The 19,591-nt window shown below is 43.9% G+C and overlaps 1 protein-coding gene across 1 annotated transcript in view; it reads right to left on the bottom strand.

The window, feature by feature from the left end:
• Window positions 1–19,591, bottom strand: part of LOC308293196 (RNA-binding motif, single-stranded-interacting protein 3-like) — a 527,253-nt gene that overhangs the window by 311,959 nt on the left and 195,703 nt on the right. The window contains exon 4 of the mRNA XM_080735633.1: window positions 18,501–18,592. Coding sequence (XP_080591759.1) covers window positions 18,501–18,592 — 92 coding nt within the window. The remainder of the gene's footprint in view (window positions 1–18,500; window positions 18,593–19,591) is intronic.

Below are 19,591 nucleotides of genomic sequence, written 5' to 3'. Positions count from 1 at the left end.
CAATCTGCAAGCTCACAATGAGTCGCATCACGCCACATTCGGATCTCGCGCTGCGAGGTGTTGTGAGCTTGTAGATCGGTTATTTTCGGCAAAGAGGTTTGGTGTAGAGGGGAAAAAGAGCAGAATAAGTACAGAGTGAAAGATCAAGTTTATTAAGTATTGACGGTTCAAGTGGTTAAATATCTGAAAACACAAATTGACATGAATCCAAAATACACTGATGAAACTATATGGAATCTATGAACAGGTTGTGGGGGTCCCTGCTTCATCTCTCTCTCAACTAAGGGGTCCTTGGCCTGAAAATGTTGAAGACCCCTGTTGTAGACATGGTATTTTCATTTTTTTTATCACAGGGCACCGCCGTAGGATGGATTTCAAAGCAGGCATGAGATAAGACTAATAGCAGGTACGCAGAGCGTGTCCCGTACACTGCAGATCCAAATGGGAGGCGTGGCTGGCGGATGAAACATCTGGGTGGGGGTGCTAATTGCTGTGCCACCGTGTCAACGGCCACCGAGTGCACGTGGAGATGCAGAGAGAGAGAGAGAGAGAGAGGGAGAGATGTGCTGATTACTGCATCACACCATATGGCTCACGGAGGAAAAACACTGCCGAGGCTGGAGGGAAAGAGACGGCGGGGGAGAGAGAGAGAGAGAGAGAGAGAGAGAGAGAGAGAGAGAGAGAGAGAGATGTTGCGCTCTGAACTTGGAGGTGAAATAGGTTTTTGCTGTGCAGCCAGGGACGTGCTGGCCATTGGGAAAAGCAGGACAACTCCCGAACGGCCGGTTCATTCCCGGTTCATTCCCCAGGCCGGCCATGAGGAAATAACATTTTTAAAAAATGTCTGCCTTCGTTCCATTTTGGGAGCTGGGTGGCCAACAAAAAAGTAAATCGTCACTGTCGGGCAGAAACCTCGTATCTCCAAGTTCCAAATTTGTACATTTTTTCGCAAAGCAAAGCCCTGCTTCATCATACAAGGCCGTCACACAAAAGTAGTGAAAACTGCAGATCTACAAGCACACATCGCCTCGCGGTGCGAGGCGTTGTGTGCTTGTAGATCGGCTGTTTTCACTAATTTAAATCATTTTTAAAATGATAAATACACAACAAACGGTTTTGGACATACAAGGTTTCCACCCGACAACAACAAAATATAACTCATGTAATTGGCCCACTGGCTTGTCACTTTGTCACACATCTTTGAGTAGCAGCAGCAGCAGCGCTATAGAGAGAGATCTCTCTCTATAGCGCGCAATAAGGGCCTCTCCAACTCTTTTTCCCGGGCTGAATCAGGGGCCCAGCACGTCCCTGTGTGCAGCCCTCTGGCTCTCTCTCTCTCTCTCTCTGTCTTCTTTCTGATGACTAGGCTGAGGTCACCCTACATGTCTGACCTCTAGAAGGATAATAACACCAGCCACCCACCAGGCCTCCTAGATGAATATGGATGTCAAACTCACAGCAAGTTCCTTTATTCTCCTTCCAACACACATAGGGAGAGAGAGAGAGAGAGAGAGAGAGAGAGAGAGAGAGAGAGAGAGAGAGACGGAGAGAAAGACACACACAGGCACATGCACACATAGACATCAAAGGGGGCTTGAGCCCCTGCCCTTTTATCCGTCTGTAAAAAGAGCCCTTTCCAAATGCAAAATGCAGTTTTTACTATGGTGAAAGACATGCAAATGCCCTCTTTCCATGCCATACCTGAAGGCATAATTCAAGAGAATTACCTTGACACATCTCCAGTATTGACTTGATTATGCTTCAGTGTGGTATCAAGCACTGAAAATAGCCGACCTCCAAGGTCACAACGCGTCGCAGCGGGACGCGTCGTGAGCTTGGAGGTCGGTTATTTTCAATATTTCCACCAAAAGGCCCTTTTAGAAATGTCAGACCCTGCCTCTCTAACATTCTCTGCAAGTCCCTGCACACACACATACAAGAGAGAGACAGACAGAGACAATGAGAAAGAGAGGTAAAGCAGTCCATGCTGAACCAACGTCTGACCGACACTCTTTGGGATTCACTTCATGAAGGCACTCAAATGGCGCCTTTAACTTTTATCTGCGTCTGACCTGCAACATGAGCATTAAATGAAGGGCAAACAGCACTCTTCCATCTGTCTGCCTGCATCCATCATGGAGCCTTAGATATAACGGGTCCGTCTGTCCGCCTGCATCCATCATGGAGCCTTAGATATAAGGGGTCCGTCTGTCCGCCTGCATCCATCACGGAGCCTTAGATATAAGGGGTCCGTCTGTCCGCCTGCATCCATCACGGAGCCTTAGATATAACGGGATGTTGGGAGACATGCTGGGGTCTAAACCTGCACCACCATTAATCCTTCATCCTGCTTCATGCAGGCGGGGTTCCCTCTGCTTTTGATGTCCCCTTCTGGTTTTCATTGATTGATTGATTGCATCTCAGAAGCGTAAATGTCTATTTTTGATTGATTGATTATTTCATTAGACAAAAATGGAGAAGAGTACAAGTATAGTCAATACAATTCAACCTTTGTCAAGTCCCGCCCGTTGTCCCACCCCTCTTCGGCACCCATTGGTTGCTGTGTCTTGGTGGGACAAAAGTCCTTTCTCTCCATCCACTACCATTGAAAATCAGTTGCTTCTTATTGTTATTTTGTGTATTCAATCAATTCTCATTTTAAACTTGGTTTCAGTAAAAAGTAGCCTCTCAGGTGCAGTATAGTGACTGGGCACTATACTCTGACCAATCACACTCTGACCAATCAGAAGTGTGAATTGAAATGTAGTACAGTACAAGTACAGTTAAACACCCTGCCTAAAAAGGAACATCCCAAATAAGTATTTTTACGGTCTTTTTTTACGTTGGAAGCCCTCTGTATTTAATTCATGGACATAATAGCAAACAGTACTTTCTACTTTGTGTTTGCCTTTGATAAGAGCCATTTATTGATATGATTATTAATATGAAGATGCCCCATGGTTGAGTCCAGGGGTTTACTGCTGCTAAACGCTGCATTCCACTTCAGCGCCAAAAAAGGCCAGTGAAAGACGTCATAACAACCTCTCCTCCACCAGGAAACATCTCTGAACCATCTCCATAATCACAGCAGACAGAAATCCACATGCTTATCCATGGGAATTCGTTCACGTAAGAGCTTGTCTGGTCAGCAACCAAGGATGTGAAACGTATACATATCATCATTTCGGGTGGAAACCTTGTATGTCCAAAACCGTATTTATAATTTTTAATATGATTTTCACTACTTTTGTGCAACGGCCTTGTACAGTTGTTTCCTGTTGAGATTGGCACATTTCCTGGGGCAACCTGCCAAGATCACACATGTCACACAGGTCTTTTTTCTTTTTTACTAAAAAAGCGATGCATTTGAAACTACAGTGCAGTGCACATCATGGGGTGATGACTGCTTGCCTCCTGTGAATTGTTTTATTTTGTATTTTTGTTTATTTTCTTTTTATATCGTTGCTGAGTGAGTTCAGCAGACAAAGTGACGTGAGTGAGAGGAAAAAACCTGGGTGAAATCTGCCAATCTCAACAGGAAACAACGGTGAATGAAGAATGATGAAGCAAGGCTTTACTTCGTGAAAAAACGTACAAATTTGAAACTTGGAGATACGAGGTTTCTGCCCGACAACGACGATATATCTGTGTGTTTATATTGGCTGACTTTAAGACAGGGTGTGCGTTGTCAGCCTCAATAGGATGTTATAGGAGCCTGTTACTAATCGCGGCCGCACGGAGAGACAGCAACCAGATAGGAAATAAAGGCATGTCTTTGTTCTCCTGTGGGCTGTTATCAGCGGGAGCCGAGACAGAGAGCCTCCGAGGGGGGAAAACAGGTAGAGAAGATGATTTCCATAAAGACTGGCTGTTGTCTGAAAACAAGCAGCTGTCAGGTGGAATCACCTTCTCCCGACACAGGAGCCAGGGGCGTCACAAGGGAGGGGGGGGGGGACTGAGTTACTGGGGCCCAAGGAAGGTGGAGGGGCCTGGAATTATTCTATACTTTAGCTATTGAATAATAGCAGATCTACAAGCTCACAGCGCGGCACCGAGTGCCGCGCTGCGAGCTTGTAGATCTGCTATTTTTTTGTTAAAAGTCGTGAAAATGTGTGCAAAATCGTTGAATTTTTTTGAAGCGAACGTTAGTAACTAAGATTGTGCTTCTGGGGGGGTCCCTGGAACTAAACATTTTGAGATGGGTGTCCGTGGCCAAATACATATCATGTCACATGAAAAGGTTTGAGCACCACTGACATAGAAACAAAGGTTACAAAAATAGCAGATCTACAAGCTCGCAGCGCGGCACTCGGTGCCACGCTGGTAGCTTGGATATCTGCTATTTTTCAACAGTTAAAGCACAATAATGCGTAATAATAATGCGTTCCCCGTCTAAATGGGTTAAACCCCCTCCCCCTATGAACATTAATGGGGGGCCTGCAGTGAATCCTTGCACCCCGGCCGGGGCCCAGAATTTGGTGCGACACCCCTGACATGCGCCGCAATCCAGGGGCCGCCCTCCCCATAATTTCAGCCTGATTGTCTCAAGGGGAAAATGGCAGCCCCTGTGGAGAGTGAGGAGAGCTGACGGTTGACTAGTCCACGGAAAGAGAGCGGCGCTCGCTCCCCTCACCCAGTGGCGTCAGTTCAGAAAAAGCTAAGGTATGGCAACATGGCAACATTGAACGTGCGCAAAGGCGCGCGTTCAAGACACCAGTCATGTTGCCATACCTTATCAACAGGCACGATTCATTTATTTTAAGAAGTACATTTTCTTTTTTTTCCCCGTTTCTACGGTTTCTTGGGATGGATATGGCAGCCTAGAACGGTTGTTCAAGCGCAGCTAAACTTGGCATGTTAGTAAATGTGCCACAATTAACAATAACGAATTGCACCTGTGCAGCTGACCTGCGGAACCTGGGAATATACCATTCTGTCAAGATGAATAAAAATGTGGAGAATATATACCTTGTTGAAGTGACCATTTTGTAAAATGTTGCATTTGTAGTTATTTTACTGTATTTTATAACATAATAACCAGCACAGATAGACAAAGAGACATTCATGTATTTATATTTAAAAGTAACTTTAATTTCCCCCCTGGACCCAGGGTATGGCAGCTGCATACCCCTGCCATACCCAATTGACGCCTCTGCCCTCGCCTGTTATCATGCTGTCTCTGTCACACCCAAAAAACTGATTCAACCCCCCTATAAATGTGACACATATAAATTATGTTTGCTTTATTTAATTACTTCACTTCAAGGCATAAGCATATACATTTAATTGATATAACTCAAATATTATTAATAGTGCCAGATGTGATACATTTACATTATGTTGGCTTTATTTAAATGTATTTAATTATAATATATGCAAATGTATTGAATTGATGTAACTGAACAAATATTAATCGTGCTTACCTTAAATATATACATTTACAATATATGCATTTTTATTAAATTGTTCCAACTCAAATGTAATTAATAGTGCTTATACAAAATCTATTCATTTAACATTATGCATTTATATTACATTCATGTAACTCAAATCTTAGTAATGGAATTTAAAAACACATTGAAAATGAGTTCCAATGAAAACTCCCAGAGTCCCATAAACCACGCCTCTCACCAATTTCATTGAGTAGTTTTTAAGGCTGAAATCATTCTGAGAATATTGTTTGAATCCAACTCAATTTTATTAAGTACATTTTACAGATCTGAGAAGTGACTCCAGCCCTTTCCCTTGATTGGTCAAATAAGTTGGTCACATGTTATGCAAAGCATGCTGGGAACAGCATTTTTCTAGGTTTTCAGGGAAATGTTTAAGCTTTCGGGAGCTAAAAATGCTAAATGTATCATATCAATGTGTCTGCCTTGGCAAGATGACTGTCATATGTCAGAATTTGATTTGTCAGTATTTGAGCCTAAACCCTAACCCTAACTGCTAGGCTGCTAGTTTAAGCTTGAGCTCCCTCCCCATGCTAGGCTAAAAGAGAAGAACTCATGGTAACTTTGAGGTTATTGCGTTGGTTTTCTCTTAAATGTTCTGATTATTCAATAATCACTGCTATTGCATATATCCATTATGCATCTGTATGTTGATATTGTAAAACTTGAAACAAATCATCCAGAAGAAAACCTGAAACCGAACTCTTCTTATGTAAATGTAAAAGTATTTTATTTATCTTAGCTTAATTCCATAAAAATGAGTTGAACCAACACATTTACGTTAACATTTGTTTGAGTTGGACAAACGTAAATTAATTAAGTTCATATAATTAACTTGGCTTAAGTTAATGAAAATGAGTTGGACTAATTGAACAACATGCATTGCATTGAATGTAGATTTGACTTGGGACTACATATATCCCATATATAAATTTATTCATATAAAATGGGTGGAAAAGTTTCACACATTTAAAATGTGTTCAACTGAGAGATTATTTTTTTGGGTGCAGGCGTGGCAAAAGCAGAAATCATAACTGAGTCCACTGCAAGGTCCACTGCACGCATGTGTGTGAATGTACAGCACTGTTATCCCCAAACAGTTACAATAGCCGATCAACAAGCTGGCAAACGCGGCCGCTAAGCGATGCGTTGTGTGCTTGTAGATCTGCCTTTTTCACTACGGTAGTTTGGGTCTCAAAGCAAACGTCTAATTTCTCTAGGGTTAGGGTTAGGTTTAGGCATAGTAGCATTCACCAGGTTAGCATTCACCAGCGTCGGCAGGTTAGCATCATAGAGTATATATAAAATAGAGAGCGGACGAGCCCCGCCCCCACTATCATTTCAATGCAAGTGCTCAGTGGCGTTTTGAAGCAACGGCTACGTGCTAGCAATGTAGCTAATCCAGGTGCATTCTGGGGAATGGCTCCACTACGCAGTGGAGCCAAACGTCACGAATGACGTCACGAACGACGTCGACGTCCATTGAACCCTATTGTAGACCCCAGCGCCGCGCTCTTATGCTCGTGCATGTATGTTTCACCCCGCCTGAAATTCCAGCTTTGGCCAGTAGGGCGGCTGCTTCAATATTTACAAGCCGTTCTGGGGGCTTGGTTAGCATTCACCAGGTTAGCATTCACAAGTGTCGGACTAATGGGAACAATGGAGGAACAATAAAACGTCGGACCAATGCAGACCAATGCTCTACCACTGAGCTATACTCCCAATGACTGCCCATAAGGTGATCTAAAACAAGTGCTCAAAAACACTGTAACATATATATATTCTTCGTTCCCTTTCTTTGATGTATACCTTGCTCTTTTCTGTACTCTGATCTTTTTTTTTTTATTCTTTCTTACTTCTCTGTAACTTTGTAAATATCCTCATACTGCTGTGCTGCCTCCGGGCGACTGATCTTCCCCTTTGGGATAATAAAGGTATCTATCTATCTATCTATCTATCTATCTATCTATCTATCTACACCAGGGTTTCCCAAACCTTTTTGTCTCAGGGCACCCCATAAATATTTTCTTTAATTCGAGGCACCCCGTCCCCTACATTATAATTTTCACTCCCAGCACCTTATATTTATAGCATATTGTCGTTGTCGGGTGGAAACCTTGTCCAAAACCGTTTTGTATTTATCATCTATAAAATGTACTAAAACTAGTGAAAACAGCAGATCTACAAGCACACAACGCCTCGCGATGCGAGACACTGTGTGCTTGTAGATCGTCTGTTTTCACTAGTTTTGTGTGACAGTCTTGTATGATGAAGCAGGGCTTTGCTTTACCAAAAGACGTACACATTTGAAACTTGGAGATACAAGGTTTCTGCCCGACAGTGACGATATTTTAGTGATTATGTTGCGAGTAAAACATTGCGATAATAGCCATTTTGGTTAGAACTGACTGAAAATAACTTTGTACTTCAAGTTTAAAATGATACTAAATATTTTTTCAAGTGTCCAAATAAATTCCAAATATTATCAAATGATCTCGCGGCACCCCTGGACTGCCGTCGCGGCAACCCAGGGTGCCCCGTCACCCACTTTGAAAACCCCTGATCTACACACACAGAGGCATGGACATGCAGTATACGTACACAAGCACTTCTACCTTCGCACACTAAAGAACTTCACACACTAAAGGACTTTCATCTATCTCTGTGATGCTCGTGCAGAGGTGAGCGTGGGGGGTGGGTGCGGGTGTAACGGAGGGGGACGTGTCCTTTAGGTGTCTTAATTACGCCTTCTCTCCTCCCTGTCGCTGTCACCGGCAGGGCGAGACAGAAAGGGAAGACGTCGTTTCATCTCCTCCTGCCGTGGTATTTCAGATCCCAGGGGGAGTGAGGGGAGCGACGAGGCGGCAGGCGGCTACACAGGAACGGAGAGCAGGAGAAAATCAACTGTCGCTTCTCTTCTTCTTCTTCGCTCGCACGCGTACACGCACACACGCGTGCACACACACCTAAGAATGTCTTCTAAATACTAGCGGTTTTCTGCAGTGGTGGAAAAAAATACTCACAGTTTATACTTAGTGCAGTTTAGAAATACTCTGTTACAAGTAGAAGTCCGGAATTCAAAATGCACTTGAGTAAACGTATGAAAGTATTGGCATCAAAACGTACCTAAAGTACCAAAAGTAAAAGCACAAAATGTTTGAAAATAGCAGATCTACAAGCTCACAACAAGTAACTGGTTACTAAAGTTTTCAAATAAATGTAGTGGAGTAAAATCACAATATTTGGATCTGAGATGTAGTGGAGTAGAAGTAAAAGTATTGCAAAGTGGACATACTTAAGTAAAGTACCAGTAAGACTCCCTAATCGGGAGATAAGCGACCGTTGGTCGCTTATCTCCACAAATAGGCCAAAAGTTTGTTTTACCAATTATTACACTCTATGTGAACATTTACATCAACAAATCCCAAGTACTGGTTTTTAGGGGTGCTGAGTGTGGCGCAGCAGTGTACGTTGCTGTGGCAACAGTCTGTTGTTGCTGGTCTGTCGCCGCCCACATTTGTATACAAATGACATCACACCACATGTGTACACAAACCTTTGTGTACGTTGCTGTGGCAACAGTCTGTTGTTGCCGCCCACATTTGTATACAAATGACATCACACCACATGGCATCATCTGGGATACAATCCCTTTTATGCCCATATATGGAGATCCCTAACATAATCCCTTTCATGCCCATATATGGAGATCCCTAACAGAATCCCTTTTATGCCCATATATGGAGATCCCTAACAGCATCCCTTTTATGCCCATATATGGAGATCACTAACAGCTAACAGAATCCCTTTTATGCCCATATATGGAGATCCCTAACAGAATCCCTTTTATGCCCATATATGGAGATCCCTAACAGAATCCCTTTTATGCCCATATATGGAGATCCCTAACAGAATCCCTTTTATGCCCATATATGGAGATCCCTAACAGAATCCCTTTTATGCCCAGTTGGTTGCTAGGGTAAAAAAACATGGTTGCTATGGTAAACAGTTGGTTGCTAGGGTAAACAGTTGGTTGCTAGGGTAAAACCATGGTTGCTAAGGTGGTTGCTAACGTACACTAACAGACCAGCAACAACAGACTGTTGCCACAGCAACGTACACAAAGGTTTGTTTACACATGTGGTGTGATGTCATACTGAAGATATATGACATCACACCGTACACAAACAAAGGTGTGACGTGTGACGTGACGTGACGGACGGACGGACGGACGGACGGCCGGTGGAGGTTTTCATAGTAAACTGCTCCCTAACGGTCGCAACAAATACCTCTAAATTGTACTTAAGTACAGTACTTAAGTAAATGTACTTAGTTACTTTACACCACTGGTTTTCTGAAAAACCTACGTTGCTATGATCAGTGGTGCTCAAACGTTTTAACGCAATGCCCATATATGGACGCTCCATGTATGGCCAAGACAGAATTAATTATGTCTATAGCTGACCTACCCATATACAGTATGGAGATCACTGATGTCATCAATATTAAGCCCATAGCTTGGAATGCCCATATATGGTCATATTGTGTGAGTCTCCATGTGGTCTATAACATAAGATGTCAGACGTAGCAGTCATATCCATATTTGGCAAAATATTTCGTCCAACTTAAACAACCAACCGCAACTCGAATCGCACTTGCAAATAAATTAATCCCGTCCTGTGCGAATTCCGCCCTGCGCAACCTAGGGCTTGGTCGCTAGTTAAAGCATAAAATAGTCAGTGCCAAGAAAGGCCAGTGAGAGACGTCATAACAACCTCTCCTCCACCAGGAAACATCTCTGAACTATCTCCATAATCGCAGCAGACAGAAATCCACATGCTTATCCATGGGAATTCGTTCACGTTAAGAGCTTGTCTGGTCAGCGAGCAAGGATGGGAAACGTATATATATATTATCGTTGTCGGGTGGAAACCTTGTATGTCCAAAACCGTATTTATCATTTTTTATATGATTTAAACTAGTGAAAACAGCCGATCTACAAGCACACAACGCCTCGCGGTGCGAGGCGTTGTGTGCTTGCAGATCTGCTGTTTTCACTACTTTTGTGCGAGTGCTGTATTAACCATTGGGCCGATGAGGCCAATGCCAGGGGCCCTTGGCTCTCAGGGGCCCTTGGGGGAAGTGGGCTGCATGGTCATTGACAATTTAATAAAATTAAATGTACATAATGTTCATTCAAAATCAAATGTGTGGGCCCCTCCTCTGTTGTCTACAGGTGCTTTCTTGGCCCACAGATGATCCTCATGGCTTAACATCCGAGTTGGATAGTACGCGTTTGGAGGGAGGGGGGTTATGTTGGAGGTTGGGGGGCCCTAAAAAAATTATAGGCCAGGGGCCCTCGCGGGGGTTAATCCGTCCATGTACAGTGCGACGGCCTTGCATGATGAAGCAGGGCTTTACTTCGGGAATAAAACATACAAATTTGAACTGTTAAAAAAAACTGTAAAATAACAGTTTAAGTCGTGAAAATCTAACGTAACAAAGACTTCATGAGAGCCTGTTAATGGTGTTGAGCCAAAGACAGAGAGAAAAGAAACAATATAAGACACAAAAACAAAGCACAGCTTGATTACTGATGGTTTTATTAACTGAGCTGAAAGCATATGGCGGTAATGAGCTGCTCCGTTCATCACTCTGTTGTGGGGAGACGTACAATATCATCGTTGTCGGGTGGAAACCTTGTATGTCCAAAACTCTTCATTTTGCATTTATCATTTTAAAAATGATTTAAAGTAGTGAAAACAGCCCATCTACAAGCACACGCCGCCTCGCACTGTGAGGCGTTGTGTGCTTGTAGATCTGCTGTTTTCACTACCTTTGTGCGACGGCCTTGTATGATGAAGCAGGGCTTTACTTTGCAAAAAAAAAAACATACAAATTTGAAACTTGGAGATACGAGGTTTCTGCCCAACAGTGACGATATGTGACACAATGGAGAGGAGAGGGAGGGGAGAGAAATGCAAGGCCAGTGTTATTAGCAGAGGGGTTCGTTTGGTTAGCACGGTGGTTCTCTAACATGTTCAGGTCAAGGACCCCCGAAATCTATTTGACACTATGGGCTGACATTTTACATGACGATTAATTGTCACTCAAATACTAAAGATTTAATTGTGTTTTTGTTGTTGACAAAACTGTTTGGCTTGCAGGCTTTGAAGCTGCAAATAGCAGATATGACACGTAACCTAAATATACAAAGAATTTACAGACATATTTGACTACTTTATACTTAAAAAAGAACATTGATATTGAAAATAGACGATCTACAAGCTCACAACACGTCGCGTCACAACGCGTCGGATATTGTAGATCGGCCATTTCCACTATGTTTGAAAATATATGAGACATTTTCCACATGGAAGCGATTATGACACAATAACTGCGATTATGTCAAATAATTGCGATTAGACGATTATGTTATAAATTGTGACAGGCCTATCTGACACTCTCCTAAAGAATATTTGTGGTATACAATATCGTAGCTGTCTGGCAGAAACCAGCTCCATTTTTTCAGGTTCTTGATTTTCTTTTCTCCATAAACCAGTGCTATTGAACACCCTGTATGTCTGTGTGCTGCTGGCTAAAAAGATATTGAACCAATGAAAAGTAGTGAAAAAGCACTTCTGACAAAGACCAGCTAACTCCATTGGATCCTCAAACTGTCTGCTAAACCTATGGTTCTCAACCTTTTCAGGCCGCAATCCCCAAAATAATCATATTTGAACATTTCTCACATGGCCCTCTTCTAGCGCCACCACGAGGCCGATTCTTGCAAAACACATTTTTGGACGCTGCTCCTACAGATTTTGCTCTAGAATCACGCAAAGCGGTACACAGTATCTCTAAAGTCATGTCATCAACATGGATCTGTCCCATTTCCCATATTCCCTCCTGATTGGCTACCATTGCCTTCTAAAGTTTGTGTATGCGACCTGACGGTCGCTATCTCCCGTTTAGGGAGTCTTACTGGTAAGGTTAATGCATGGCAAGCAGGTACTGTTTTGATAGTGGTTTACCAATGTTACATACTGTAGTATGGTTAGCATAGTTTTAGCATGTTTAGCATTGGCCCAGGTGATTTAAACTAGCATTGAAGTATATCGTCATTGTCGGGGTGGAAACCTTGTATGTCCAAAACCGTTCGTTTTGCATTTATCATTTTAAAAATGATTGAAACTAGTGAAAACAGCCGATCTACAAGCACACAACGCCTCGCACCGCGAGGCGTTGTGTGCTTGTAGATCGGCTGTTTTCACTACTTCAGTGCTACGGCCTTGTATGATGAAGCAGGGCTTTACTTTGACAAAAAAAACATACAAATCTGAAACTTGGAGAGGTTTCTGCCCGACAGAGACAATATGCATTACTTGTGTAATGCACAATATGTGATACACCATAACCTATGGTATTTATGGAATATTTAAGTCATTATAGTCATGTCTCTTGCCAGACAGACAGACAGCTAGACAGACAGACAGAGAGACACGCAGACTTTCTGCCATTAATTATTGACGAAGGGAATAAATTGACCTCGTTGGATGTTTGACAGGTGAACATATGGCTGGTGTGAATACGAGGTGTGTGCACGCGCGTGTGTGTGTGTGTGTGTGTGTGTGTGTGTGTGTGTGTGTGTGTGTGTGTGTGTGTGTGTGTGTGTGTGTGGTTGTGTGTGTGTGTGTGTGTGTGTGTGTGTGTGTGTGTGTGTGTGTGTGTGTGTGTGTGTGTGTGTGTGTGTGTGTGTGCGCATGTGTGTGTGAGACAAAGACATGTGATTTGAGGCAAATAGGCAGGAATACTGTAGCTATAACTCAGTATTAAAAGGTAGGGGTCAAGAGATAGCAGCAGGGGAGGGGAGGGGAGAGGAGAGGAGAGGAGAGGAGAGGAGAGGAGAGGAGAGGAGAGGAGAGGAGAGGAGAGGAGAGGAGAGGAGAGGAGAGGAGAGGAGAGGAGAGGAGAGGAGAGTGATGGCCATGATAGCAGATAAAGAGACGTGGAGGCTGTCTATAAAAACCAAAGCGCTACAGAAGACCCTGAAAGCGGTATGTGATAAACAGCGGAGTGGAACACCGAGCGGAGTGGAACACCGAGCGGAGTGGAACACCGTGCGGAGTGGAACACCGCGCTGAGTGGAACACCGCCCTGACGAATGACAAGCATTAGCAAGCAAACCATGACGCACAAATGTTACACACACACACACGCACGCACGCACGCACGCACGCACGCACCTCTATGCAGACGATACACAGTTGTATGCACGCATATGATGTGGACACACGCGCACGCACGCACACACACACACAGATTGTGTAAAAAGGTCATCTCTTTCATTCGGGGACAATAAGCCTTCAACCTGAAGATATTGACGGAGAGAGCGCTGGGATCGACTGCAAAGTACAGGCTTAAGCCCTTTAGACCGCGGGTTAACCGTTGAAAAATAGCAGATATACAAGCACTCGGTGCCGCGCTGCGAGCTTGTAGATCTGCTATTTTTGAAATTGTGTCGTTTGAATCCTTCTAAGTTTTTTTTTTGAAAAACCTATGTTTCTATGTCAGTGGTTCTCAAACTCTTTCATGTGAAGGACCCCCAAAATGATATGTATTTGGCCACGGACCCCCATCTCAAAACATTTAGCTCCAGGGACCCCCTAGAAGCAAAATTTGAGTTACAAACGTTGCTTTAAAAATACCGTAATTGCTGGACTATAAGCCGCACCTGAATATAAGCCGCACCAGCTAAATTTAGGAAAAAAAAATGTTTACATATATAAGCCGCACCGGACAATAAGACGCAGGTGTTCCTGCTTCCCGCTAGAGCGCCGTGGTGCCCGTTAGCTGTAAAAATCTTGATATAAGCTGCACCTTTGTATAAGCCGCAGGGTTCAAAACATGGGCTTATAGTCCGGCAATTACGGTACTCAAAGATTTAAACACATTTTCACGACTTTTTCAAAAAATAGCAGATCTACAAGCTTGCAGCGTGGCACCGTTAAAGCATTCGATAATTCCAGGCCTAAACGGGTTAAAAATGACACCGGTAAAGATCAGGACTGAGACCTGCTCTGTATGCAGCGAGGAGGGAGCCTGGCCGGGCCGCTTATAAATATTGGAGGAAGGAGAGGGAGAGAGAGGAGAGGGGGAAGCCAAATGTTGCGTTTCGTCACTGTCAGGCCAGGAACCTCGTATCTCCCAGTTTTCACATTTGTAAGTCACTATGTCAAGGGTCTTCAACGTTTTCAGCCCGAGGACCCCTTCATTGAGGGAGCGATGAAGCAGGGACCCCCACTACATATGGTATAGTTGCAGATAAAAAAAATGTACATGGATTATTTCTTATACAATTTAGACTTGACAGCACTATCATCTGTGTAGGCTGGATTAACTTGTGTTTTCATATATTTCACCACTTGAACTGTCAATACCTACTAGACTGTTCTTCTTTTCCCTCTACACCAAACCTCTTTGCCAAAAAAGCAAAGCTCACAACAAGCTCACAACGCCTCGCAGCGCGAGGCGTTGTGAGCTTGTAGATCTGCTATTCTTTGGCTAATGTTCCACTAAGAATAGGAATGCTAGGGTTCAAGCTAAGTGATCAAACATGATCGTGCTAAGACACTTAACTCTGAACTAAGTAAGATCTGCACATGGCTTAACGACAACAAATTATCAATTCACCTGGGAAAAACGGAGTCCATCCTCTTTGGATCAAATCATAACCTCAAAAAAGTCGAAAACTTCACAATCAAAGTGGGTGACAAGGTCATAACACGAAAAAATGAAATCTCTTACTTAGGATGCATCCTTGAAGCTAATCTTTCCAGTGAAAAGATGACTTCTAAAGTAATAAATAAAATCAACCAACGAACTCGTTTCCTACAGAGGATCGCCCCGATGGTCAATTTCAACACACTGAAGACCATAGCTGGTGCAATAATCCAGCCCCTCTTTGACTACGGAGTCCACGTATGGTATCGTGACGCACCACAAGCCCTGAAAACTAAACTCCAAACAGCCCAAAATAAACTAATTAGGGTCCTGCTTATCCTTCCCTATCAGACTCACCTCACCGCTACTCACCAGTTAAGAGTGGGGTGGCTCAGAGTAGATGACAGAGTACAGCAACTTGCAATGGGCCTGGTGTACAAGATACACTACACCACTATGATACCCAAGTACCTTTCAAAATACTTTATAAACATTAAGGATGTCCATAATTACAACACCAGAGGCAGCGCCACAGATCACTTTCAACCCAGAGTCAAAACCAACAAAGGGTCAAACTCTTTTTTCTGCTATACCACCAAAATGTGGAAAGCCTTACCGAAGGCCATAAAGGAGTGTGGATCACTAGCATCCTTTAAAATTGCCCTGAAAAACCACTTACAGGCAGCAGCCGTTCGCAACTGGTAAAAAATGAACCTAGCCCAACCCTACCTCCCCTGCCCCTTCTTTGTATATACTGTTTGTTTTAGACTTACTGTCTTTTTTTTTGTTTTTCTTTACATATCTACTGCATAGTACTGTGTTCTATTTGTCTGTCATTCAATGTTATATGAGATACTTCAATGGTTTCCAGTGGAAATAAGCTTAGTCTTTTCATGGATCTCCTTTTAGTAGACCTTGTACCAGTGAACTGTACCGTCATGAAACTGTACCTTTTCCTATGCAAACTTCTAATAAAGTCTTCAATCAATCAATCAATCAATCAAAGATTTGGCGAGGCGTTGTGTGCTGCTTGTACTTCGGCTATTTTCACCGTTTTAAATCATTTTTAAAATAATGACCAAGAAAAGGAAGGTTTCGGACGTACAAGGTTTCCAATCGACAAGGACGATTTGAGAAATGGAACACCTGAAGTGCCGTGCGGAGAATCTCTCTCCCTCTCTCCCTCCCTCTCCCTCTCTCCTCCCTCCCATCGTCTCATTTCATCTCATCTCAGCCAAATAACCGCCACCTTCCTCATTACGGCTAACGCTCTCATCATCGCCGCCGCTACAGTATGACCGCAATCATTCCCCTACTCATCCAGCCCGCGCGCGTGGAAGGACCTTTCCACGTCGCACGCCTGGGTTTTAATCAATGACGGACGGCGGGAACCTGGGCCCGACGAGACTGCGAATCAACACCGCGATTATTCCAAAACGTTTGCCTCGATTTTTTTCCGTTTTAATGAAGGATTATAGAAGAGAGAAGTGACCTTCATCTTCACATGATCATCATCATCATCAGTCATAGTTACAGTTTGTGGCGTTGACAAGAATCTATGACAGGAATCTGAAAAGGTTTGATATATTTGTCAAACTGCTTCGGTAAAATACAGATTCACAGCATCTGTAGACATACACAGTCACGCGTGCACGAAAATACATGAACACTGTAAGTGTTCGCGATGCGCACGCACACGCATGTGCGCACACACAAACACACACACACGAACACACTAGGGATGGGACGATACGAAAATGTCCTATCACGATTATTGTGACCAAAGAAATCGCGGTTTACGATATTATCGCGATAATCAAAATATCCCCAACATCCATTATCCAGCTGGGGCGGAACATTTGCCAAAAAACAGCAGATCTACAAGCTCAAGCTTGTAGATCTGCTGTTTTTTGGCAAAGACATTTGGTAGAGAGTGGGAAAAAAAAGACTGTATCAAGTACGTCTATTATAAGTACGTTTTACCAATAGAGGGTTTAAATGGTACAGGATATGCAGCTCGGCAAATAAAAGGTGAATTGATCCCAGTGCATGACGGAGGACGATATCACGATAAATTAAATCTCCACGATAAGATCATCATGAGTGTTTTTTATCACGATTAGTTTAGTTTAGTTTAGTCATATTTATTTCGAATATGTCAAATAAAAAAAGCACAATTCTGCACTTCCAAACACGAAGAAAACAAATAAAGAATATCCAATTAAAACATAGCAAGTGATAAAAACAACAAAAAGAAGAAACAAAATAACATATCCGAAAAGGAGTGAGAAGAAGTCAAACTTATAAACTCCCATCCCTTTTGTACCTGACTTATTTCAAAATAAACGTAATACTCTTCAATTTTATATACAAAATATCAAACGATAATATCGCTTAGCATCCCATCCCAAAACACACAAACACACACGCACACACACCCCTGACACAGGTCAGTGTGCGTCCACTCCACAGCCTTGGTCTGTCTCTACTGGTAGAGCGCTTGAAGGCATGATGTTTGACAGAGTGGCTGGCCAGACGAACCAGACCCACCTTGACATCTAACACCCAGAGAGCCTGCAACCAGCCTCCCAGACAGTGCACTCTAACAGAGCCTGCAACCAGCCTCCCAGGCAGTGCACTCTAACAGAGCCTGCAACCAGCCTCCCAGGCAGTGCACTCTAACAGAGCCTGCAAGCAGCCTCCCAGACAGTGCACTCTAACAGAGCCTGCAACCAGCCTCCCAGGCAGTGCACTCTAACAGAGCCTGCAAGCAGCCTCCCAGGCAGTGCACTCTAACAGAGCCTGCAACCAGCCTCCCAGGCAGTGCACTCTAACAGAGCCTGCATCCAGCCTCCCAGGCAGTGCACTCTAACAGAGCCTGCAACCAGCCTCCCAGGCAGTGCACTCTAACAGAGCCTGCAACCAGCCTCCCAGGCAGTGCACTCTAACAGAGCCTGCAAGCAGCCTCCCAGGCAGTGCACTCTAACAGAGCCGCGAGCGCTAATCACTCCTGACTCCTGATATGAGAGAGGACGACAGAGTATAACTGAACCAAACCCTGGCTCCATCCATGACTGACACAGCACAGCACGCTGGGGGGGAAACATTGTAAAAACTCCCATTTAAAAAAAAAATGAGTTTCTGGACCAGCGCCGGCTTTAGTGTACGCGGTGAGTTTTTTTTCCAGAAGTGTCAGCCTGTATTAAATGTGTAGAGTACCACTTCATATTCCTGGATGGAGCCGAGCCTACTCAGCTATTCAACTAAAAAAAAGACTCGCGTAGAAGCATCGATGCTTCTACGCTGGCGGAGGAGTCGATTCCTTACCTTGGCCATTTGTGCCTGGACGCCGGTGGCTTTGAGAGACGACACGGCCTTCTGGGCCGCGGCGGGGCTGTCGAAATCCACAAAACCATAACCTGGACGGGGACAAGGGGAGAGAGAGAGAGAGAGAGAAGGAGGGTAAATGGGCTGCATTTATATAGCTTTTTATCCAATGCTCTTTACAATGTGTGTTAGACATTCTTCCATTCAGGTACATTCACACTATAGAGCTGGGATCGGGGCCCATTTTTCTGTCCGTTCCCGAAACGTGTCCGACAGTTTTTTTTTGTCCGCCCCCGAATCGATGTCCAAGCATTAATCAGAAAAATGTCTGAGAGACTTGGAGTAAAGAACCGCTGCTTCTACACTTGGAAAGGAGTCAGCTTAGGTGGCGCTTGGATGCCCCCCGGCCCGAGCGCCTTCCTAGGAAGGTCCTCGATGCACATCCCACTGGGAGGAGACCCCGTGGCAGAACAAAGACCAGGTGGCTTGGGAACGCCTCGGTATACTCCCTGAGGGGAGTGGAGGAAGTTGCTCGGGATAAGGAAATCTGGAGGTCTCAGTTGGAACTGTTACCCCCGCGACCCGATTCCGGATAAGCGGTTGAAGATGGATGGATGGATGGAACCTTAAATTTCCCGCTTTTTACACACCTTATTTTTCTTTGAGGAAGCCGCGGATTACACTGCGTCGTCTAATTCTCGCTTCAAATATTTCTAAAACATTCTTGAGAGCAATTAACGTTTAGTTGTAAATAGAATCCACGAAGTGCAGCCTGAGTGCAGCAGGTGCTCCGAGCCTTTGGTTAGGTCTGTTATCAAACTGAGCGGTCTGTTATCAAGAAGTAACAGACCAATCAGAATCAAGCATTCAACCAAACCGCGTAATAAATGTAAATAAAGACTCGCCGCAGACCGGAAGTGCCGTCTCATGGAGCCGTTCTCATTCCTAGCGAGCCTCTGCTCCTCTCCTGCCCCGTCCGCCCCCATTCTAGCCGAGGTATTTTCACTCGCTGGTAGTAGACTAAATCACGTCTTTTTCACCATTAATGCATTCACAGGCCTCTCCAAGGTAGATAACATTATTAAAAGGGT

Source organism: Nannobrachium achirus (assembly GCF_963921795.1).
Source record: "Nannobrachium achirus genome assembly, chromosome: 10".
Lineage (NCBI taxonomy): Eukaryota > Metazoa > Chordata > Actinopteri > Myctophiformes > Myctophidae > Nannobrachium > Nannobrachium achirus.
Note: the sequence above shows the minus strand (reverse complement) of the source record. Positions and strands in the feature narration are given on the sequence as shown.